The 24,567-nt window shown below is 43.0% G+C and overlaps 1 protein-coding gene across 4 annotated transcripts in view; it reads left to right on the forward strand.

Moving 5' to 3' along the window:
* Positions 1-24,567, forward strand: part of RBM23 (RNA binding motif protein 23) — a 27,182-nt gene continuing 2,615 nt past the window's right edge. For 2 of the 4 annotated variants that reach the window (XM_085565508.1, XM_085565507.1), the window contains exons 1-14: positions 1,425-1,526; positions 2,282-2,362; positions 2,477-2,551; positions 3,881-3,928; positions 4,987-5,033; positions 6,943-6,990; positions 8,707-8,841; positions 9,508-9,561; positions 10,836-10,953; positions 12,507-12,659; positions 14,793-14,930; positions 17,506-17,571; positions 20,211-20,514; positions 23,347-23,445. In XM_085565508.1, coding sequence (XP_085421634.1) covers positions 2,327-2,362; positions 2,477-2,551; positions 3,881-3,928; positions 4,987-5,033; positions 6,943-6,990; positions 8,707-8,841; positions 9,508-9,561; positions 10,836-10,953; positions 12,507-12,659; positions 14,793-14,930; positions 17,506-17,571; positions 20,211-20,514; positions 23,347-23,445 — 1,321 coding nt within the window. In that variant the 5' untranslated portion in view covers positions 1,425-1,526; positions 2,282-2,326. Of the gene's footprint in view, positions 1,527-2,281; positions 2,363-2,476; positions 2,552-3,880; positions 3,929-4,986; positions 5,034-6,942; positions 6,991-8,706; positions 8,842-9,507; positions 9,562-10,835; positions 10,954-12,506; positions 12,660-14,792; positions 14,931-17,505; positions 17,572-20,210; positions 20,515-23,346; positions 23,446-24,567 lie in introns of all 4 variants that reach the window. The other 2 variants (XM_085565506.1, XM_085565510.1) reach the window with 2 other exon arrangements.

Here is a 24,567-nt window from a genome sequence, read left to right on the forward strand (position 1 = left end):
GAAAAATGGAATTTTGGAAAAAATTGCTGAAAATATGAGGGGGGGAATGAAATTTTTGGGGGAAAAGTGGAAATTTTGGGGGAAACTTTTGGATTTTGGGGGGAAAATTCGGAATTTCGGGGGAAAAGGGAGGAATTTTGAGGGGGGAGAAAATGGAAATTGGGGGGAATTTATGAGGTGAAATTCGGGTGAAAAAAGAAAAATTTGGGGCAAAACCTCGGGAATTTGAGGCCAAATGGGGAAAAAAGGGAAGAAAATGCAGAGAATGGGTAAAAATTGGGTGGAATTGAGGGAAATTGGGGAAATTTGGGTGGAATTGAGGAAAATTGGTGAAATTTGGGTGGAAATGAATAAAAATGGTGGAATTTGGGTGGAATTGAGGAAAATTGGAGAAATTTGTGTGGAAATGAGGGAAATTGGGGAAATTTGGGTGGAATTGAGGGAAATTGCTGAAATTTGGGCGAAAATTGAGGAAAATTGGTGAAATTTGGGTGGAAATGAATAAAAATGGTGGAATTTGGGTGGAATTGAGGAAAATTGGAGAAATTTGTGTGGAAATGAGGGAAATTGTTGAAATTTGGGTGGAATTGGGGGAAAAATCGGTGAAATTCGGGTGGAATTGAGAAAATTGGTGAAATTTGGGTGGAATTGAGGAATATTGATTATATTTGGGTGAAATTTGGATGCAATTTGGGTGAAATTGAGGACAATTTGTGAAATTTGGCTGGAATTGAGGAAAATTGGTGAAATTTGGCTGGAATTGCAGAAATTTGGGTCCAATTTGGGCCAATTAGAAGGAATTTGGTTCAAAATGGAGGCTTTTGGTACAAAAACCTCCAAAATCTCCCCAAAAAAAGCAGCAGCTTTGTATCAACAGCAGAAAAGCGGGGATACATTGGGGGAAATTGGGACAATTTTGGTTAAAAGCAGAATCTGGGGTAATTTGGGGGTATTTTTATATATTTTTTACCCCCCCCCCCTAAAAGCTGCTCGGTTTAAACCGTCTCAAATCGCTCCCCCGCGCCCCGCAGCGCTGCCCTCGCCCCCCACGGGGGGTTTCAATGCCGATTCTTGAAGATTTCCCCCAAATTTTCCATTTTTTGGCTTTTTTTTGCCCGTTTTTCCCCCCCGCGCTACTCGAGCGCAGGCTCGGCGGGCCGCGCTAGGCCGCGTCGCCATGGCGACAGCGCCGCGGGGAAAAGGGGGGGGGCGGGACCCGCCGCTCCTCTTCTCCGCCAATCACCGCGCGCGTCTCATCCGCCAATCCGCCGCGCCGGCACTTGGAAGCCCGGCGGCCCAATCAGCGCCGCCGCGCTTTGACGGGCAGCGCCGGCGGCCAATTGGAAGGCAGCGAGGCGGGGTTTGCGCCAATGGGAGCGCGCGGAGGGCGGGGCGGGCGGCGCGGCTGAAGGAGGAGCGTGTGTGTGAGGGGGGGGGGGAAGGTTCTGGAGGCCGCCGCCATCTTTGCCGCCGCGTCCGGGGCCGCCGCCGCCGCCGCCGCCGCTTCGGGGCTCAGGGGGGGGCCGGTGAGGGCGGCAGCGCTGTCGCGACATGGCGCCGGGGGCTCCCGCCGAGCCGTGACGTCACGGCCGGGCCGGCGGGGGCGCGGGGAGGGGGAGGGGAGGCGGCGGAGGGGGGGAACGGGCGGGGGGGGGGGCGGGAAGCGGAGCCTGAGGGCAGCGCCGCCAGGGGGCGCTGAGGGGGGCGTGGCTTGGGGAGGGGGCGTGGCTTGCGCGCCGTTGTGGCCAATGGGAGGGGGCGTGGCTTTGGGCGGAGGGGGCGTGGCTTGGGCGCCGTTGTTGTCTATGGGAGGGGGCGTGGCTTTGGGCGGAGGGGGCGTGGCTTGGGCGCCGTTGTTGTCTATGGGAGGGGGCGTGGCTTTGGGCGGAGGGGGCGTGGCTTGCGCGCCGTTGTTGTCTATGGGAGGGGGCGTGGCTTTGGGCGGAGGGGGCGTGGCTTAGCCGCCGTTGTGGCCAATGGGAGGGGGCGTGGCTTTGGGCGGAGGGGCGTGGCTTGGGCGCCGTTGTGGCCAATGGGAGGGGGCGTGGCTTGCGCGCCGTTGTGGCCAATGGGAGGGGCGTGGCTTGGGGGGAGGGCGTGGCTTGCGCATCGTTGTGGCCAAAGGGAGGGGGCGTGGCTTGCGGAGGGGGCGTGGCCTGCGCGCCGTTGTTGTCTATGGGAGGGGGCGTGGCCTCGGCCCCGCCGCTTTCCCCGGGCGCGCCGTGACGTCACCGCTGCCCCGATGACGTCACCGCTTGCCTTCTCCATGACGTCACCGCAGGAAAAACCCAAATTCCGGCGGTTTCCCCCCAAAATCCCCCCCGGGATGGAGTCCGGGGCATCCAAAGCGCTGCCGGACCCGGTGAGTTCCCAAATCCCCCCAGTTTTCCCGGGAATTTTTATTTTTTCGGCGTTTTTTTTTTTTTGGTGGGAATTCCCGGCCGCCGAAATTCCCGAAATTCCCAAAATTCCGCAGGCGGACGCGATGACGTCGGACGACTTCGACATCGTCATCGAGGCCATGCTGGAGGCGCCCTACAAGAAGGAGGAGGTGACAAAATTCCCGGAATTCCCAAAAAAAAAAAAAAAAAATCCCGGAATTTTTTTTCCCGATTTTCCCCCCTTTTATTTCCATTTTTTTTTTTTTCCCCCAAATTTTCCCGGGTTTTCCTCATTTTTCCTCCCGTTTTGCCCCAAATCCCCAATTTCAGAACCAAATATTCCCAAATTTCCCCATTTTTATCCAAATCTCCCCAAAATCTCCCATTTTTTCCATGATTTTTTCCAAATTTTCCTGATTTTCCCCTTGGTTGTCCCAAAAAATTTTTTTCATTTTTTCCCCCAATTCCTCCAGTTTTCCTTATTTTGACCCCAAATTTCTGAATTTTGGAGGAAACCTTTCCCAATTTTCGCAAAATTTCCCCCAAATTTCCCAAATTCTCCTCAAATTTCCCTGATTTTCCTGATTTTTGCCTCAGTTTTTCCAAATTCCCAATTTTTCCCCAATTTTCCTGAATTTCTCCCAAATTTCCCCATTTTTCCCATTTTTACCCTGATTTTTTCCACATTTTCCTGATTTTTCCCTTCAGTTTTCCCCATTTTTATCCCAAATTTCTCCCAAATTCCCAATTTTCCCCTTTTTTCCTCAATTTTTCCCAATTTCCCCCCAATTTTTTCCCATTCTCTCCCATTTTTTTCTGCATTTTTCCCAATTTTTCCAAAATTTTCCCCAAATTCCCCTAAAATTTCTCTTGTCCCCAAATTTTCCCCCAATTTCCCCATTTTTCCCCAAATATCTCCCAAATTCCTGCTTTTCCCCCATTTTTTCCCATTTTCCCCAAATTTTTCCCAAGTTTTGCCGATTTTTTCCTTTTTTACCCCAATTTTTACTCCAAATTTCTCTTAAATATCCAATTTTTCCCATTTTTTTCAATTTCTCCCATTTTTTCCCTTTTTTTCCCATTTTTACCTGAAATTTTTCCCATTTTTTTTTCAAATTCCCTCAAAATTCCCTTTTTCCCCAATTTTCCCCAATTTCCTCCCAAATTTCCAAGTTTTTCCCAATTTTTTCCCTATTTTCTCATTTTTTCCCCAGTTTTTCTCCAATTTCTCCCCAAATTCTCCCGGAATTTCCCCAAAATTGATTTTTTTTCAATTCCCTCATTTTTTTTCCTAATTTTCCCTCAATTTTCCTCATTTTTTCCCAATTTTCCCCATTTCTGTGCCATTTTTCCTGAATTTTTTCCCATTTTTGCCCCATTTTTTCTCCATTTTCCCCCAAATTTTCCCCAATTTTCCCCCAAATTCCCAATTTTTTCCCCAAATTCCCAATTTTTCCCTGTTTTTCCCATTTCTGACGTTTTTATTCCCAATTTTCCAGGCCCAGCCCGGCCCCTCCAAGGCCCAACCGGAGCCACCCCCAGCCCAGGTGGGAAATTCCCAAAATTTGGGGAATTTTGGGGAATTTTGGGGAATTTTGGGAGGTTTTGGGAGTTTTTTGGGTTTTATTGGGAATTTTTGGGGAAAATTTGGGGAATTTTGGGAATTTTTGGGAATTATTTAGGGTTTTATTGGAAATTTTTGGGGGGAATCTTTGAAAGTTTTTTGGGTTTTATTGGGAATTTGGGGAATTTTTTGGGTTGTATTGGGAATTTTTGAGGAAAATTTTGGGAATTTTGGGGAAATTTGGAAATTTTTGAGCGTGTTTTTGGTTTTATTGGGAATTTTTGGGGGGAATTTTGGGGATTTGGGGAATTTTTTGGGAATTATTTGGGGTTTTATTGGGAATTTTGGGGGAAAATTTTTTGGGTTTTGGGAATTTTTGGGGGAATTTGGGGGATTTTGGAGATTTTGGGAATTTTTTGGGAATTCTTTCAGTTTTATTGGGATTTTTTGGGGGGAATTTTGGGTAATTTCAAGGAATTTTGGGGATTTTGAGGAATTTTTTGGGTTTTATTGGGAATTTAGGGGATTTTGGGAATTTTTGGGATTTTTTTTCAGTTTTATTGGGATTTTTGGGGGAAATTTTGGGGATTTTTTGGATTTTTTGGGTTTTATTGGGAATTTTTGGGGGGATTTTGGGAATTTTGGGGAATTTTTTGGGTTTTATTGGGAATTTGGGATTTTTGGGGGAATTTTTTTGACATTTGGGAATCTTTTCGGGGAATTTTGGGAATTCTGCTATGTTTTTGGGAAATTTTTGGTGGAATTTTTGGAATTTGGGAACTTTTCTGGGGTAATTTTTGGAATTTTGGGGGGAATTTTTTGGGGAAATTTGGGGTGGAATTTAGGGAATTTTTTGGGGAAATTTGGGGGGAATTTTGGGATTTCTGGGTTTTTTTAAGGAAAATTTCTGGGGTTTTTTTTGGGAATTTTGGGGGGATTTTTTGGGGGGAATTTTAGGGGGAATTTTGCATAATTTTGGCGTGAAATTTGGGGAATTTTGGGGTGGAATTTTGGGAATTTTTGGGAATTTCTCCCCCGCAGCCGCCCCAGGAGGAGCCAAAGGAGGCCAAAAAGGAGAGCGGGAGCAGGTAGGGAAAAAATTCCCAAATTTTGGGGAAATTTGGGAATTTTGGGAGGAAATTTGGGAATTTGGGGAGAAAAATTGGGAATTTTTGGGGGGAGATGTGGGAATTTTGGGAGAAAAATCAGAATTTTGGGGGGAAATTTGTGAATTTGGGGGGGAAAATGTGGAATTTTGGGAGGGAAATTTTGGAATTCTGAGTGAAAATTGGGAATTTTGGGGAGATTTGGGAATTCGGAGGAAATTTTGGGGAATTTTTGTGAATTTTGGGGAAAATTTGGTATTTTGGGGGAAATTTGTGGGGAAAATTCGGATATTTGGCCGGAAATTTGGGGATTTTGGTGAAAAAAATTGGAATTTTGGGGGGAAATTTGGGGATTTTGGTGAAAATTTGGAATTCTGAGGGAAATTTGGCGATTTTGAGGGAAAATTTGGGAATTTTTGGGGAAATTTGGGAATTTTGGAGGATCCAGCTGGAATTTGGGGCATTTTCAGGAATTTTCAGGGATTTTTTTTTTTTCCTGGATTTTTGTGGAATTTTTTTTCTTCTGGAATTTTTAATTCTTTTTCTGGGATTTTTCCCAAATTCTTCCCAATTTTCCCCAAATTTTCTGGTTGTTTTAATTTTTGGAGGGGAGTTTTTTGCTTTATAATTTTTAAGGAATTTTCCCCGGATTTTTCCTGGATTTTTTTCCCGTTTTTCTTCCAATTTTTTGGGGATTTTTCCCCCAATTTCCCAATTTTTGGGGGATTTTTCTCTTTTTTTTTTTGATTTTTTCATGATTTTTTTTTCTTAATTTTTCCAGATTTTTTCCTGGATTTTCCCCCAATTTTTCCTGGGTTTATTTTCATTTTTTCCCATTTTTCATTTGTTTTTTTCTTTTTTTTTTTCCCTTTTCCCATTTTTCCATTTTATTCCCTAGATTTCTCTTTTTTTTCCAGTAATTTTCCAACATTTCCAATAATTTTCCCTTTTTTTTCCTGGATTTTTTCCAAATATTCTGGATTTTCCCCAAATTTTTTTTTTATTTTCCCAAATGTCTTTTTTTTTCCCCAAAAATTTTGTTCTGGATTTTTTCCGGAATTTTCCTGCATTTTTCCTGGAATTTTTTTTTAGATTTTCCCTTTTTTTCTGTTTCATTTAAATTATTTTATTTTGTTTTATTTTTTATTTAATTTTATTTAGTTTCATTTCATTTTTATTTCGTTTTATTTTGTTTCATTTTATTGTATTCTATTCTGTTTTATATTGTTTTATTTTACTTTATTGTATTTTATTTTGTTTTTATTTTATTTTATTTCATTTTAATTCATTTAAATTTTTATTTCATTTTTTATTTAATTTCATTTAATTTCATTTTTTTTATTTTATTTTATTTTTATTTTTTAAAGTTTTATTTAATTTTATTTTTTATTTTTATTCTTATTTTATTTGTCTATATTTCATTTTAATTTTTTAAAAATTTAATTTAATGTTATTTTACTTTAATTTATTTTATCTTATTTTATTTTATTTTATTTTATTTTATTTTATTTTATTTTATTTTATTTTATTTTATTTTATTTTATTTTAATTTCCTGGAACTATTCCCATTTTTTCCTGGATTTTCCCCAATTTTCCCATATTTTTTTTAATTAATTTTTATTTTAAATTTTCTCCATTTTTATTTCTCAATTCTCCATTTTTTTCCTGAATTTCCCCCAAATATTCCCATTATTTTTGGGAATTTTCCTGGATTTTTGGGAAAGTTCCCTTTTTTTTCTTCTTTTTTCCTGATTTTTCCTGGATTTTTTTGGAATTTTCCTCAACTTTTCGATATTTTTCCCATTTTTCCCCTTTTTCCCCTTTTTCCTGGGGATTTTTGGGAATTTTCGGGGATTTTTCCCAAATTTTCCCTTTTTTTCCCCAATTCCAGCAGCCGCAAGAAGCGGAGCCGGAGCCGGAGCCGGGAGCACAGACACAGGTGGGAAAAAAATGGGAATTTTGGGGGAAAAACGGGAAATTTTGGGAAAAATGGGGATTTTGGGAAAAAAAAAATGGGAATTTTGGGGGAAAAATGGGAATTTTGGGGAAAAAAAGGGAAATTTTGGGAAAAAAAAATGGGAATTTTGGGGGAAAAATGGGAATTTTGGGGAAAAAAAAGGGAAATTTTGGGGAAAAAAGGGAAATTTTGGGGTTAAAAATGGGAATTTTGGGGGAAAAACGGGGAATTTTGGGAAAAAATGGAAATTTAGGGGGAAATTTGGGAAATTTTGGGGTTAAAAATGGGAAATTTGGGGGAAAAAAAAGGAATTTTGGGAAAAATGGGGATTTTGGGGTAAAAAAAAAGGGAATTTTAGGGGGAAAAAATGGGAATTTTGGAAGGAAAAAATGGGAAATTTGGGGGAAAAACGGGAAATTTTGGGAAAAATTGGGATTTTGGGGAAAAAATTGAAATTTTGGGGAAAATTTGGGAAATTTTGCGGTAAAAAATGGGAATTTTCGGGGGAAAAAAAAGGAATTTTGGGAAAAATGGGGATTTTGGGTTAAAAAAAAAAGGGAATTTTGGGGGGAAAAAATGGGAATTTTGGAAGGAAAAAATGGGAAATTTGGGGTAAAATTGGGAGTTTTGGGGGTAAAATGGGGATTTTGGAGGGAAAATAGGGAATTTTTGGGAAAAAGGGGAATTTTGGGGTAAAATTGGGAGTTTTGGGGGGAAATCGTGAATTTTTGGGGGAAAAATGGGAATTTGGGGGGGAAAATGGGAATTTGGGGGGGAAAATGGGAATTTCGGGGAAAAAATGGGAATTTTGAGGTCAAAAATGGGAATTTTGGGGAATTTTGGGATTTTTGGTTGGGAAATTTGGGACTTTATTGAATTTTGGGGTTTTTGGTCCGGAATTTGGCGCACTGGTCGGAATTTGGGATATTTTGATGCCGAATTTGGGGAATTTTTGATTTTTTGGGCGGGAATCCCGGGAATTTTGGGGATTTTTGGGGGAGAATTTTGGGATTTTTGGTCCGGATTTTGGGAATTACCGAATTATGGGATTTTTGGGCTTTTTGGTCAGGAATTTGGCGCGTTTGTTGGAATTTGGGATATTTTGATGCAGAATTTTTGATTTTTTGGGCGGGAATTTTGAGGTTTTTGGCGGGAATATCGGAATTTTTTTTTTTTTTTCCTCGGAATTTGGGAATTGTGGGATTTTTGGGATTTTTGGGCTGGAATTTGGGGCATTTTTTGGAATTTGGGATATTTTGATGCCGAATTTGGGGATTTTTTTGATTTTTTGGGCGGGAATTTTGAGGTTTTCGGCGGGAATTTTGGGGTTTTTGGCGGGAATTTTGGGGTTTTTGGCGGGAATTTTGGGCTTTTTGGGTGGGAATTTTGGAGTTTTTGGCGGGAATTTTGGGGCTTTTTGGCGGGAATTTTGGGCTTTTTGGCGGGAATTTTTGATTTTTTGGCGGGAATTTTTGATTTTTTGGCGGGAATTTTTGATTTTTTGGCGGGAATTTTGGGGTTTTTGGTGGGAATTTTTGATTTTTTTGGCGGGAATTTTTGATTTTTGGCGGGAATTTTGGGCTTTTTGGCGGGAATTTTTGATTTTTTGGCGGGAATTTCGGAATTTTTGGCGGGAATTTGGGAATTTTTTTTTTTCCCCCCGGATTTTGGGAATTTTGGGATTATTTTCGGGAGCAGCCGCAGCCGGGACCGGGAGCGGGAGCGGCGCCGCCGCAGCCGGAGCCGGGAACGCCGGAGCCGCCACCGGAGCCGGAGCCGGGAGCGCCGGAGGAGCCGGAGCCGGGAGCGCCGCAGCCGCGAGGACAGGGCCAGGTGGGAGCATTCCCGGAAAAAAAACATGGAAAAACACGGGAAAAGCACGGGAAAATCATGGGGGAATCATGGGGAAATCACGGGAAAAATTCTGGGACAATCACGGGGAAATCATGGGAAAATTCTGGGAAAATCACAGAAAAATTCTGGGAAAATCACGGGAAAATCATGGGGGAATCACGGGGAAATCATGGGGAAATCATGGGAAAAATCGCGGGAAAATCACAGGAAAATTCCGGGAAAATTACGGGAAAATCCTGGGAAAAAATCACAGGAAAATTCTGGGAAAATCCCGGGAAAAACACGGGGAAAACACAGGAAAAACACGGGGAAATCACAGGAAAATTCCGGGAAAATCACAGAAAAATTCTGGGAAAATCCCAGGAAAAACACAGGAAAATCACAGAAAAATTCCGGGAAAATCCCGGGAAAATCCCGGGAAAAACACGGGGAAATTCTGGGAAAATCCCGGGAAATTCCAAAAAATCCGGGAATTCCTCCTGAAATTTCCCCAAATCCCAAATCCCGACCCAAAACCCCCAAAATTGGGAATTCCGGCCCAAAGTCGGGGAATTTTTGGGAATTTTTGGGAATTTTGGGGAATTTTGGGGAATTTTTGGGAATTTTGGGGAATTTTTGGGAATTTTTTCCCGGTTTTTGCTGCAGGCGCCGCTTCGGGCACAGCAAGAGCCCCTTGTACCGGGAGAAGAGCCCGGGGCGGTGAGAACGGGGCGAAAAACGGGGATTTTGGGCAAAACGGGGAAAATGGGGGTTTTGGGGGGAAAATGGGGATTTTGGGAATAAAAATGGGGATTTTGGGGAAAAAAATGGGGGGGAAATGAAAAAAAATGGAGATTTTGGGAGGAAAAAAGGGGATTTTGGGGAAAAAAAAGGGGATTTTTGGGAAAAATGGGGATTTGGGGGAAAAAAAGGGGATTTTGGGGGGAAAAATGGGGGTTTTGGGAATAAAAATGGGGATTTTGGGGGAAAAAATGGGGATTTTTGGGAAAAAAAATGGGGATTTTGGGGGAAAATGGGGATTTTGGGGGAAAATGGGGATTTTGGGAATAAAAATGGGGATTTTGGGAAAAAAAATGGGGATTTTGGGAATAAAAATGGGGATTTTGGGAATGAAAATGGGGATTTTGGGGAAAAAATGGGGATTTTGGGGGGAAAATGGGGATTTTGGGGGGAAAATGGGGATTTTGGGGGAAAATGGGGATTTTTGGGAATAAAAGTGGGGATTTTGGGGGAAAAATGGGGATTTTGGGGGAAAATGGGGATTTTGGGGGGAAAATGGGGATTTTGGGAATAAAAATGGGGATTTTGGGAGAAAAATGGGGATTTTGGGGGAAAAATGGGGATTTTGGGGGAAAATGGGGATTTTGGGGGGAAAATGGGGATTTTGGGAATAAAAATGGGGATTTTGGGGGGAAAACTGAGATTTGGGTCAATTTGGCACCATTTTGGGGCTATTTTGATTGGGATTTTTGGGAATTCCATTGGGAATTTTGGGAATTTTTGGGAATGTTTCAGATCAATTTTGGGGTTGATTTTGGGTCGATTTCGGGTTAATTTTGGGGCGATTTTGGTCGTTTTTGGGGCGATTTTGACGGGGATTTTTGGGAATTCCGTGGGGAATTTTGGGGAATTTTGGGAATTTTGAGGAATTCCGGCCTCACTTTGGGGCTGTTTCAGATCAATTTTGGGTCGATTTTGGGTTAATTTTGGGGCTATTTTGGTCATTTTTGGGGCGATTTTGACGGGGATTTTTGGGAATTCCGTGGGGAATTTTTGGGAATTTTTGGGAATTTTGGGAATTCCAGCCTCAGCTGTGTTGAGAATCTTTGGGTCAATTTTGGGTTAATTTTGGGGCAATTTTGGTCGTTTTTGGGGTGATTTTGGTCGTTTTTGGGGCGATTTTGACGGGGATTTTTGGGAATTCCGTGGGGAATTTTGGGGAATTTTGGGAATTTTGGGAATTGCGCCCCCAGGGAGCCGCTGGGCTCGCTGAGCCCCGAGGAGCGGGACGCCCGCACGGTTTTCTGCATGCAGCTCGCCGCCCGCATCCGCCCCCGCGACCTGGAGGATTTCTTCTCGGCCGTCGGAAAGGTGACGGAAAATGCCGGAAAAATCCGGGAAAAATCCGGAAAAAATCCGGAAAAAATTGGGAAAAAATCCGGAAAAAATTGGGAAAAAATCCGGAAAAAATCCGGAAAAATTCTGGAAAAAATCCGGAAAAAATTGGGAAAAATTCTGGAAAAAATCTGGAAAAAATCTAGGAGAGAAAAAAAAAAATACGGGAAAAAAATCCGGGGAAAATTGGGGAAAATTTGGGGGAAATTCTGAAAAAATTCTGGAAAAAAAAAATTGGGAAAAATTCGGGGAAAGTTCTGGAAACGTTCCAGAAAAAATTGGGGGGAATTCCGGGAAAATAGGAGGGAAATTCCAGAAAAATTCCAGGAGGGGAAAAATGGGGAAAATTCTGGAAAAATTTGGGGGAAATTCCGGGAAAAATTGGGAAAAAAATCTGGGAAAATTTGGGGAAAATTCCGGAAAATTTTTGGGGAAAATTCTGGAAAAATTTTGGGAAAATTCTGGAAAAAAGAATCCATAAAAAAATCCATTAAAAATCCCAAAAAGTTACGAAAAAATCAGTAAAAATTCCATAAAAAAATCTCTCAAAAATCCATTAAAAATCACCGAAAAATCCATTAAAAATCACCAAAAAAGTCCCAAAAATTCACCAAAAAAATCCCTAAAAAATCCCCCAAATTCACCAAAAGATCCACAAAAAATCCATAAAAATCACCAAAAAATCCATAAAAACTCAGTTAAAAATCCAAACTAAATCCGTAAAAAATCGCCAAAAAATCCGTAAAAAATCACCAAAAAATCCATTAAAAATCACCAAAAAATCCCCAAAATTCACTCAAAAATCCCTAAAAAATCCCAAAAATTCACCAAAAAATCCCTACAAAATCACCCAAAAATCCATAAAAATTCAGTTAAAAATCCAAACTAAATCCGTAAAAAATCACCAAAAAATCCATAAAAAATCACCAAAAAATCCATTAAAAATCAACAAAAAATCCATTAAAAATCAACAAAAAATCCATTAAAAATCACAAAAAATCCCAAAAATTCACCAAAAAATCCCGAAAAAATCCCAAAAATTCACCCAAAAATCCCTAAAAATTCAGTTAAAAATCCAAAGTAAATCTGTAAAAAATCCCCAAAAAATCCATAAAAAATCCCCAAAAAATCCATAAAAAATCCCCAAAAAATCCCAAAAATTCACCAAAAAATCCATAAAAAATCACCAAAAAAATCCATTAAAAATCACCAAAAAATCCCAAAAATTCACCAAAAAATCCCTAAAAAATCCCAAAAATTCACCCAAAAATCCATAAAAAATCAACAAAAAATCCATTAAAAATCACCAAAAAATCCGTAAAAAATCCCAAAAATTCACCCAAAAATCCCTAAAAAACCCCCAAAAAATCCATAAAAATTCAGTTAAAAATCCCAATAAAATCCCATACAACCCCCCCATTTTTCCCCCCTTTCCCCCCTTTTTCCCCCTTTTTCCCCCCTTTTTCCCATTTTTTTCCCCCTTTTTCCCCCTTTTTCCCAACTTTTTTTCCCACTTTTTCCCTCTCCAGGTGCGCGACGTCCGCATCATCTCGGACCGGAACTCGCGGCGCTCCAAGGGCATCGCCTACGTGGAATTCTGCGAGATCCAATCGGTGCCCTTGGCCATCGGCCTCACCGGCCAGCGCCTGCTCGGCGTGCCCATCATCGTCCAGGCCTCCCAGGTCAGCCCCCCGAGTTTTGGGGTGAATTCCGGCAATTTTGGGCAATTTTTCGGAATTTTTTTGGCGATTTTTAAGGCGATTTTTGGCGGGTTTTGGCGGGTTTTATGTATCTTCCAGGACCTTTCCAATTGGTTTCTTAATTGTTTTTTAAAGATTTTTAGGGGTTGTTGTTGGAATTTGGGGAATTTTAGGAATTTTTGGGAATTTTTTTGGAATTTTTTGGGGAATTTTTAGGGATTTTTTGGCGATTTTTTTTGCGGGTTTTATGTATCTTCCAGGACCTTTCCAATTGATTTTTTTATTGTTTTTAAAGACTTTTAGGGGTTGTTGTTGGAATTTGGGGAATTTTAGGAATTTTTTGGGGATTTTTGATAATTTTTGGGAATTTTTTTGGAATTTTTTGGGGAATTTTAAGGAATTTTTGGCGATTTTTTTGGCAATATTTGGTGGCTTTTATGTGTCTTCCAGGACCTTTCCAATTGATTTTTTTTTTATTATTTTTAAAGACCTTTAGGGGTTGTTTTAGGGATTTGGGGAATTTTAGGAATTTTTTGGGAATTTTTTTGGAATTTTTTGGGCGATTTTTAAGGCGATTTTTGGCGGTTTTTGGCGGGTTTTACGTATCTTCCAGGACCTTTCCAATTGATTTTTTTATTGTTTTTTAAAGATTTTGAGGGGTTATTTTTGGAATTTTGGGTATTCTAGGAATTTTTTGGGGATTTTTGATAATTTTTGGGAATTTTTTTGGAATTTTTTGGGGAATTTTTAGGGATTTTTTGGCAATTTTTTTGGCGGTTTTTATATATCTTCCAGGACCTTTCCAATTGGTTTTTCATTGTTTTTAAAAACTTCTAGGGGTTGTTTTAGGGATTTGGGGAATTTTAGGAATTTTTGGGGATTTTTGATAATTTTTGGGAATTTTTTTGGAATTTTTTGGGTGATTTTTAAGGCGATTTTTGGCGGGTTTTATGTATCTTCCAGGACCTTTCCAATTGATTCCTTAATTGTTTTTAAAGATTTTTAGGGGTTGTTTTAGGGATTTGGGGAATTTTAGGAATTTTTGGGGATTTTTGATAATTTTTGGGAATTTTTTTGGAATTTTTTGGGCGATTTTTAAGGCGGTTTTTGGCGGGTTTTATGTATCTTCCAGGACCTTTCCAATTGATTCCTTAATTGTTTTTAAAGGCTTTTAGGGGTTGTTTTGGAAATTTGGGGAATTTTAGGAATTTTTTTGTATTTTTGATAATTTTCGGGAATTTTTTTGGAATTTTTTGGGGAATTTTAATGAATTTTTGGCGGTTTTTGGCGGTTTTTATGTATCTTCCAGGACCTTTCCAATTGATTTTTTTAATTGTTTTTAAAGGCTTTTAGGGGTTGTTTTGGAAATTTGGGGAATTTTAGGAATTTTTGGGCTGAATTTTGGGTCAATTTTCTCCATTTTGGGTCAATTTTCTCCATTTTGGGTCAATTTTCTCCATTTTGGGTCCATTTCCTCCATTTTTGGGTCAATTTTCTCCATTTTTGGGTCCATTTTCTCCATTTTTGGGCAGATTTTTCCCATTTTCGGGTGGGGTTTTCTCCCCCCTGTGCCACCTGTGCCACCTGAGCCAAATTTTGGGTCAATTTTCTCCATTTTTGGGTCAACTTTTGCCTTTTGCCATTTTGGGTCAACTTTTGCCATTTTGGGTCGATTTCCTCCATTTTTGGGTCAATTTTCTCCATTTTTGGGTCGATTTTCTCCATTTTTGGGTGGGGTTTTCTCTCACCTGTGCCACCTGAGCCAAATTTGGGTCGATTTTCTCCATTTTTGGGTCAATTTTCTCCATTTTTGGGTCAATTCTCTCCATTTTTGGGTCCATTTCGGCCGTTCCTGGGCGGATTTCGTTGGGGTTTTTTGCATTTTGGGTGGAATTTTCCCCATTTTCGGGCGGGTTCGGGTGGGTTTCGTGCCCACCCGTGCCACCTGAGCCAAATTTTGGGTCAATTTAACCCACTTTTGGGTCAATTCCCTCCATTTCGGCCGTTCCTGGGCGGATTTCGTTGGGGTTTTTTGCGTTTTGGGTGGAATTTTCCCCATTTTCGGGCGGGTTCGGGTGGGTTTCGTGCCCACCCGTGCCCACCCGCGTCCCCCAGGCCGAGAAGAACCGGCTGGCGGCCATGGCGGCGCCCCTGCAGAAGGGCTCGGGCGGCCCCTTGCGCCTCTACGTCGGCTCCCTGCACTGCAACATCACCAAGGAGATGCTGCGCGGCATCTTCGAGCCCTTCGGCAAGGTGGGGGCACAGCTGGCAACATCTGGCAGGGCTGGGCAACAGCTGGACGAGGCCGGGAGGGGGAGGGCAAAAAAAACCGCGTGAAAATCGGGCGAAAAATGGGGATTTTAGGGCAAAAAATGGGGATTTTGGAATAAAATGGGGATTTTGGGGTGAAAAATGGGGATTTTGGGGTTTGGGCACAGCTGGAAAAGGTGGGAAGAGCTGGGAACAGCTGGGCGAGGCCGGGAGGGGAGGGGCAAAAAAAACCGCGTGAAAATCGGGCGAAAAATGGGGATTTTAGGGCAAAAATGGGGATTTGGGTGAAAAATGGGGATTTTGGGGTGAAAAATGGGGATTTTGGGGTTTGGGCGCAGCTGGCAACATCTGGAAGGGCTGGGCAACAGCTGGGCGAGGCCGGGAGGGGAAGGGCAAAAAAAACCGCGTCAAAATCGGGCGAAAAATGGGGATTTTAGGGCAAAAATGGGGATTTGGGTGAAAAATGGGGATTTTGGGGTGAAAAATGGGGATTTTGGGGTGAAAAATGGGGATTTTGGGGGTTTGGGCACAGCTGGCACAGGTGGGAACAGCTGGGCGAGGCCGGGAGGGGAGAGGCAAAAAAAACCGCGTGAAAATCGGGCGAAAAATGGGGATTTTAGGGCAAAAAATGGGGATTTTGGAATAAAATGGGGATTTTGGGGTGAAAAATGGGGATTTTGGGGGTTTGGGCACAGCTGGAAAAGGTGGGAAGAGCTGGGAACAGCTGGGCGAGGCCGGGAGGGGAAGGGCAAAAAAAACCGCGTGAAAATCGGGCGAAAAATGGGGATTTTAGGGCAAAAAATGGGGAAATTTTTATTAAAAACGGGATTTTTGGGGTGAAAAATGGGGATTTTGGGGGTTTGGGCACAGCTGGCAACATCTGGAAGGGCTGGGCAACAGCTGGGCGAGGCCGGGAGGGGATGGGCAAAAAAAACCGCGTGAAAATCGGGCGAAAAATGGGGATTTTAGGGCAAAAATGGGGATTTTGGAATAAAATGGGGATTTTGGGGTGAAAAATGGGGATTTTGGGGTTTGGGGTACCTGGGCACAGCTGGGAGGGGGAAAATGCAAAAAACCCCGTGAAATTTGGGTGAAAAATGGGGATTTTAGGGCAAAAAATGGGGGAAACTTGGATTAAAAATGGGGATTTTGGAATAAAATGGGGATTTTGGGGTGAAAAATGGGAATTTTGGGTGAAAATGGTGAAATTCGGTGAAACGTGGGGATTTTGGGGTGAAAAGTGGGGATTTTGGTGGGTTTTGGGGCACCTGGGCACCCCTGGGTGGGATTTTGGGGTTTTTTTGGGGGATTTTGGGTGATTTTGGTGGATTTTGGGTAATTTTGGGGTGATTTGGGGTGATTTCGAGTTTTTGGGGTGATTTGGGGTGATTTCAGGTAATTTTGGGGTGATTTGGGGTGATTTCGGGTAATTTTGGGGTGATTTGGGGTGATTTCGGGTTTTTTGGGGTAATTTTGGGTGATTTTGGGTGATTTGGGGTGAATTTGGCTGGTTTTGGGTAATTTTGGGGTGATTTGGGGTGATTTCATGTTCGGGTAATTTTGGGTAATTTTTGGTGATTTTTTGTGATTTTGGGCTGATTTTGGGTGATTTTGGCTGATTTGGGGCTGATTTTGGGTGATTTTGGCTGATTTTGGCTGATTTTGGGTGATTTTGGGTGATTTTGGGTGTTTTTGGGGTGATTTTGGCTGATTTTGGGCTGATTTTGGGGTGATTTTGGGTGATTTTGGCTGATTTTGGGGTGATTTTGGCTGATTTTGGCTGATTTTGGCTCATTTTGGGTGTTTTTGGGTGATTTTGGCTGATTTTGGCTGATTTTGGCTGATTTTGGGGTGATTTTGTCTGATTTTGGGGTGATTTTGGCTGATTTTGGGCTGATTTGGGCTGATTTTGGGTGTTTTTGGGCTGATTTTGGGCTGATTTTGGGCTGATTTTGGGTGTTTTTGGGGTGATTTTGGGCTGATTTTGGGTGTTTTTGGGTGATTTTGGCTTATTTTGGGTGTTTTTGGCTGATTTTGGGTGTTTTTGGGTGATTTTGGCTGATTTTGGGTGTTTTTGGCTGATTTTGGGTGTTTTTGGGTGATTTTGGTTTGATTTTGGCTGATTTTGGGCTGATTTTGGCTGATTTTGGGCTGATTTTGGCTGATTTTGGGTGTTTTTGGGCTGATTTTGGGGTGATTTTGGCTGATTTTGGGTGTTTTTGGGGTGATTTTGGGTGATTTTGGCTGATTTTGGGTGATTTTGGCTGATTTTGGGCTGATTTTGGGTGATTTTGGCTGATTTTGGCTGATTTTGGCTGATTTTGGCTGTTTTTGGGGTGATTTTGGCTGATTTTGGGTGTTTTTGGCTGATTTTGGGGTGTTTTTGGCTGATTTTGGGTGATTTTGGCTGATTTTGGGCTGATTTTGGCTGATTTTGGCTGATTTTGGGGTGATTTTGGCTGATTTTGGGTGATTTTGGCTGATTTTGGCTGATTTTGGGGTGATTTTGGCTGATTTTGGGCTGATTTTGGGTGATTTTGGGTGTTTTCCCCCGCAGATCGAGAGCATCGTGCTGATGCGGGACCCGGAGACGGGACAGTCCAAAGGCTACGGCTTCATCACCGTGAGCGCACACCTGGGCACACCTGGGCACACCTGGGCACACCTGGGCACACCTGGGCACACCTGGGCACGGCCGGGAGGGGATGGGCAAAAAAAACCGCGTGAAAATCGGGTGAAAAACGGCGATTTTAGGGCAAAAATTGGGAGATTCGGGTTAAAAATGGCGATTTTGGGATGAAGAATGGGGATTTTGGGGTGAAAAATGGGGATTTTGGGGAGTTTGGGCACAGCTGGCACAGCTGGGCACACCTGGGCACGGCCGGGAGGGGAAAAACAAAAAAAACCGCGTGAAAATCGGGTGAAAAATGAGGATTTTGGTCAAAAAACGGTAATTTTGGGTGAAAAATGAGGATTTTGGTCAAAAAATGGGGATTTTGGGTGAAAAATGGGGATTTTGGGGAGTTTGGGCACAGCTGGCACAGCTGGCACGGCTGGGCACGGCCGGGAGGGGAAAAACAAAAAAAACCGCGTGAAAATCGGGTGAAAAATGGGGATTTTGGACAAAAAATTGGGATTTTGAGGAGAAAAATGGGAATTTTGGGTTAAAAATGGGGAATTTGGGTGAAAAACGGGAAATTTGGGGTGGAAATGGGGATTTTGGGGAGTTTGAGCACAGCTGGGCACGGCTGGGAGGGGAACAACAAAAAAAACCCGGTGAAAATTGGGTGAAAAATGAGGATTTTGGTCAAAAAATGGGGATTTTGGGGTGAAAAATGAGGATTTTGGTCAAAAAATGGGGATTTTGGGGTGAAAAATGGGGATTTTGGGGAGTTTGGGCACAGCTGGCACAGCTGGGCAGGTGTCGGAGGAGGAGTGACCCCAAAAATCCCATTTTTCCTCCAAAAATCCCCATTTTTTACCCAAAATCCATATTTTTTTCAAAAAAAACCCCGATTTTTTACCAAAAAATCCCATTTTTTCACCAAAAAATCCTCATTTTTTTTTTCCCCCCCAAAAGTCCCCATTGTTTCATGGAAAAAATCCCCATTTTTTCTCCAAAAACCCCCAATTTTTTTAACAAAAAATCCCCATTTTTTTCCCGTAAAATCCCCATTTTTTGTCCTAAAATCCCCATTTTCCCCCCGAAAATCCCCAATATTTTTTCCCTCAAAAATCCCATTTTTTCACAAAAAAACCCCAATTTTTTTTCCAAAAAAATCCCATTTTTTCCCGTCAAATCCCCATTTTTTGTCGTGAAAACCTCATTTTATCACCAAAATTCCCCATTTTTCCCCCAAAAATCCCCCATTTTTTTTCACCAAAAACTCCACATTTTTTGTCCTAAAACCCCCATTTTTTCACCAAAAATCCCCATTTTTTCACAAAAAAACCCCATTTTTTTCACTAAAAAAAATCCACATTTTTTGTCCTAAAATCCCCATTTTTCCACCAAAAAACCCCATTTTTTCTCCAAAAATCTTAATTTTTGCCCCAAAAATCCCCATTTTTCCTCCAAAAATTCCCATTTTTCCCCCAAAACCCCCATTTTTTTCACTAAAAAAATCCACATTTTTTGTCCTAAAATCCCCATTTTTCATCATAAAAACCCCATTTTTCCTCCAAAAATCCCCATTTTTTCTCCAAAAATCCTAATTTTTCACCCAAAAATCCTCATTTTTCCTCTAAAATCCCCATTTTTCCTCCAAAAACCCCCATTTTTTTTCACTAAAAAAATCCCCATTTTTTGTCCTAAAAACCCCATTTTTCCCCCCAAAACCCCCATTTTTCCCCCAAAAATCCCCATTTTTCCCCCAAAATCCCCAATATTTTTTCTTTGAAAAATCCCATTATTTCCCAAAAAACACCTCCATTTTTTATCCCAAAAATCCACATTTTTTGTCATAAAACCCCCATTTTTCCTCATAAAAACCCCATTTTTTCCCCAAAAATCCCCATTTTTCCTCCAAAAACCCCCATTTTTTCCACCAAAAAATCCACATTTTTTGCCCTAAAACCCCCATTTTTCCTCATAAAAACCTCATTTTTTCACCAAAAAACCCCATTTTTTTTTCCCCAAATTCCACTTTTCCCCCCAAAACCCCATTTTAATTGATTCCCCACCCAAATTTAACCCTTTCCTGCCAGTTCTCCGAGGCCGAGTGACCCCAAAAATCCCTTGAAAAAATCCCATTTTTTTCCCGTAAAATCCCCATTTTTCATCCTAAAAACCTCATTTTTTCACCAAAAAACCCCATTTTTTTTTCCCCAAATTCCACTTTTCCCCCCAAACCCCATTTTAATTGATTCCCCACCCAAATTTAACCCTTTCCTGCCAGTTCTCCGAGGCCGAGTGAACCCAAAAATCCCTTTAAAAAATCCCATTTTTTTCCCGTAAAATCCCCATTTTTCATCCTAAAATCCCCATTTTTCCCCCCAAAATCCCCATTTTTCCTCCAAAAATCCCCATTTTTCCCCCAAAATCCCCAATATTTTTTCTTTGAAAAATCCCATTATTCCCCAAAAAACACCCCATTTTTTATCCAAAAAATCCACATTTTTCGTCATAAAACCCCCATTTTTCCACCAAAAATCCCCATTTTTTTTTCCCCAAACCCCATTTTTTTTTCCCCAAACCCCATTTTTTCTCCCCAAACCCCATTTTAATTTAATCCCCACCCAAATTTAACCCTTTCCTCCCAGTTCTCCGAGGCCGAATGCGCCCGCCGCGCTCTGGAGCAGCTCAACGGCTTCGAGCTGGCCGGGCGGCCGATGCGCCTGGGGACGCTGAGCGAGCGACCCGACGGCTCCAGCGACGTCACCTTCCCCGAGAACAGCCCGGGAACAGCCGGAATAACAACCGGAATCACCGGGATAACCACCGGAATCACCGGGATAACAACCGGAATAACGACCGGCATCGGCATCGCCCCCCTGAGCTGCGGCGACGAGCCCGAGCTGGGCACGGCCGCAGGGCGGCTGCAGCTGATGGCCAAGCTGGCCGAAGGTGAAAATGGGGTTTTGGGGTGAAAAATGGGGATTTTGGGCAATTTGGGGGTGGTTGGGAGGGGATAAGCAAAAAAAACCCGGTGAAAATCGGGTGAAAAATGGGGAAAAAATGGGGATTTTAGGGGGGGAAATGGGGGGGAAGATGGGGAAGAGAATGGTGAAATTTGGGTGGAAAATGGGGGAAAAATTGGGATTTTTGGGGTGAAAAATGGGGATTTTGGGGGTTTGGGGATGGTTGGGAGGGGATAAGCAAAAAAAACCCGGTGAAAATTGGGTGAAAAATGGGGAAAAAATGGGGATTTTAGGGGGGAAATGGGGGGAAAGATGGGGGAAAGAATGGTGAAAATTGGGTGGAAAATGGAGGAAAAATTGGGATTTTTGGGGTGAAAAATGGGGATTTTGGGGAATTTAGGGAAGGTTGGGAGGGGGAAAATAAAAAAAAATGGTGAAAATTGGGTGAAAAATGGGGAAAAAATGGGGATTTTAGGGGAAAAAATGGGGGAAATTTGGGAGGAAAGATGGGGGAAACAATGGTGAAATTTGGGTGGAAAATGGGGAAAAATGGGGATTTTGGGGTGAAAAATGGGGATTTTGGGGGTTTGGGGATGGTTGGGAGGGGAAAGCAAAAAAAACCTGGTGAAAATTGGGTGAAAAATGGGGAAAAAATGGGGATTTTAGGGGGGAAATGGCGGAAATTTGGGAGGAAAGATGGGGGAAAGAATGGTGAAATTTGGGTGGAAAATGGGAAAAATGGGGCGAAAAATGGGGATTTTGGGGGTTTGGGGTCTGCTGGGGATGGTTGGGAGGGGGAAAATAAAAAAAACCGGGTGAAAATTGGGTGGAAAATGGGGAAAAAATGGGAATTTGGGGATTTGGAGCTGCGGCGACGAGCCCGAGCTGGGCACGGCCGCAGGGCGGCTGCAGCTGATGGCCAAGCTGGCCGAAGGTGAAAATGGGGGGAAAAATGGGGATTTTGGGCAATTTAGGGGTGCTTGGGCACAGGTGGGGATGGTTGGGAGGGGAAAAGCAAAAAAAACCCGGTGAAAATTGGGTGAAAAATGGGGAAAAAATGGGGATTTTAGGAGGAGAAATGGCGGAAATTTGGGAGGAAAGATGGTGAAATTTGGCTGGAAAATGGGGGAAATTTAGATAAAGAATGGGGATTTTTGGGGTGAAAAATGGGGATTTTGGGGTTCTGGGGATGGTTGGGAGGGGGAAAATAAAAAAAACCCGGTGAAAATTGGGTGGAAAATGGGGAAAAAATGGGAATTTTGGGGGGGAAAATGGCGGAAATTTGGGAGGAAAGATGGTGAAATTTGGCTGGAAAATGGGGGAAATTTGGATAAAGAATGGGGATTTTTGGGGTGAAAAATGGGGATTTTGGGGGTTTGGGGTCTGCTGGGGATGGTTGGGAGGGGGAATATAAAAAAAAAATGGTGAAAATTGGGTGGAAAATGGGGAAAAAATGGGAATTTTGGGGGGTGAAAAATGGGGAGTTTGGGGGGGAAATTGGGGCTTTTGGGGTGATTTTGGGTGTTTTTGGGGCTGATTTTTGGGTGATTTTTGGGTGATTTTGGGGCCGATTTTGGGGCTGATTTTGGGGCTGATTTTCAGTCGATTTGGGGACAATTTTGGGTGTTTTTGGGGTGATTTTTGGGTTTTTTGGGGCGGTTTTTGGGCTGATTTTGGGCCCGATTTTGGGGCCGATTTTGGGGTGATTTTGGGTGATTTTGGGTGATTTTGGGGCGGGTTTTGGGGCGGGTTTTGGGGCCGATTTTCAGTCGATTTTGGGCCGATTTTGGGGGTTTTCGGGGTGATTTTTGGGGTTTTTGGGTCGGTTTTTGGCCCGATTTTGGCCCGATTTCTGGACCGATTTTGGGGCCGATTTTGGGGTGATTTTGGGGTGATTTTGGGTGATTTTGGGGCGGGTTTTGGGGCTGATTTTCAGTCGATTTTGGGCTGATTTTGGGGCTGATTTTTGGCCGATTTTAGGGTGATTTTGGGCTGATTTTGCGGGTGGTTTTGGAGTTAATTTTGGGGTGATTTTTGGGTGATTTTGGGGTGATTTTGGGCTGATTCTGGTGCTGATTTTCAGCCGATTTTGGTCCAATTTTGGGGGTTTTTGGGGCTGATTTTGGGCTGATTTTAGGGTTGATTTTGGGGTTATTTTTGGATGATTTTGGGGCCGATTTTGGGTTGATTTTGGGCTGATTTTGGGGTTATTTTTGGATGATTTTGGGGCCGATTTTGGGGCTGATTTGGGGCTGATTTTGGGGCCGATTTTGGATGTTTTCGGGATGATTTTTGGGGTTTTTGGGCTGATTTTTGGCCCGATTTCAGCCCAATTTTGTCCCGATTTTGTCCCAATTTTGTCCCCATTTTGTCCCGATTTTGTCCCCATTTTGTCCCAATTTTGTCCCCATTTTGGCCCAATTTTGTCCCGATTTTGTCCCAATTTTGTCCGGATTTTGTCCCGATTTTGTCCCGATTTTGTCCCGATTTTGGGGTGATTTCGGCCCGATTTTGGGGTGATTTCAGCCCGATTTTGGGGTGATTTTGGGGTGATTTCAGCCCGATTTTGGGGTGATTTCGGCCCGATTTCGGGGTGATTTTGGGGTGATTTCAGCCCGATTTTGGGGTGATTTCAGCCCGATTTCGGCCCGATTTTGGGGTGATTTCGGCCCGATTTTGGGGTGATTTCAGCCCGATTTTGGGGTGATTTCAGCCCGATTTTGGGGTGATTTTGGGGTGATTTCAGCCCGATTTTGGGGTGATTTTGTCCCGATTTTGGGGTGATTTTGGGGTGATTTGGGGCGCTTTTGGCCCGCAGGCTCGGGGCTGCAGCTGCCCCCCCCGGCGCAGGCGGCGCTGCAGCAGCTCAACGGGGCCCTGACCCCCCTGGGGGGGCTCAACCCCGCCGCCCTCACAGGTAAAAAAACCAAATTTGGGGAAATTTTGGGGAGATTTCGGGAGATTTGGGGAATTTGGGGGGGCGGGACCACGAAATTTGGGGATTTGGGGGGGTGGGAGAGGGGAAAACACAAAATTTGGGGTGGGGGAAGGCTGAAATTTGGGAGGGTGGAAGCCCAAAATTTGGGATTTGGGGTGGGGAGCCCAAAATTTGGGGATTTTGGGAGGATTGGGATCCCAAAATTTGGGGATTTGGGGTGGGGAGCCCAAAATTTGGGATTTTGGGAGGGGTGGGAGCCCAAAATTTGGGGATTTTGGGATGATTGGGATCCCAAATTTTGGGAGGGGTGGGATCCCAAAATTTGGGATTTGGGGTGGGGAGCCCAAAATTTTGGGATTTAGGGGGGTGGGATCCCAAAATTTGGGGATTTTGGGAGGTGGGATCCCAAAATTTGGGATTTGGGATGGGAGCTCAAAATTTTGGGGTTTGGGGAGGTGGGATCCAAAAATTTTGGGATTTAGGGTGGGGGTATCCCAAAATTTGGGATTTTGGGAGGTGGGATCCCAAAATTTTGGGATTTTGGGAGGATTGGGATCCCAAAATTTGGGGATTTAGGGTGGAGAGCTGAAAATTTTGGGATTTGGGGGCGTGGGAGCCCAAAATTTGGGATTTGGGATGGGAGCCCAAAATTTGGGGATTTGGGAGGATTGGGATCCCAAAATTTGGGGATTTGGGGTGGGGGGATCCCAAATTTTGGGATTTGGGGGGGTGGGAGCCCAAAATTTGGGGATTTGGGGGGCTGGGATTCCAAATTTTGGGATTTGGGGTTGGGAGCCCAAAATTTGGGGATTTAGGGGGGTGGGATTCCAAAATTTGGGGATTTGGGAGGTTGGATCCCAAAATTTGGGATTTAGGGGGGTGGGATCCCAAAATTTTGGGATTTGGGATGGGAGCCCAAAATTTGGGGATTTGGGAGGTGGGATTCCAAAATTTGGGGGAGTGGGATCCCAAAATTGGGGATTTTGGGGGGGGGTTGGGATTTTGGGAGGATTGGGATCCCAAAATTTTGGGATTTGGGGGAGTGGGATCCCAAAATTTGGGATTTAGGGTGGGGAGCCCAAAATTTTGGGATTTGGGGGG

This window comes from Lonchura striata, chromosome 36 (genome assembly GCF_050655825.1).
Source record: "Lonchura striata isolate lonStrDom1 chromosome 36, ASM5065582v1, whole genome shotgun sequence".
NCBI classification, from domain to species: domain Eukaryota; kingdom Metazoa; phylum Chordata; class Aves; order Passeriformes; family Estrildidae; genus Lonchura; species Lonchura striata.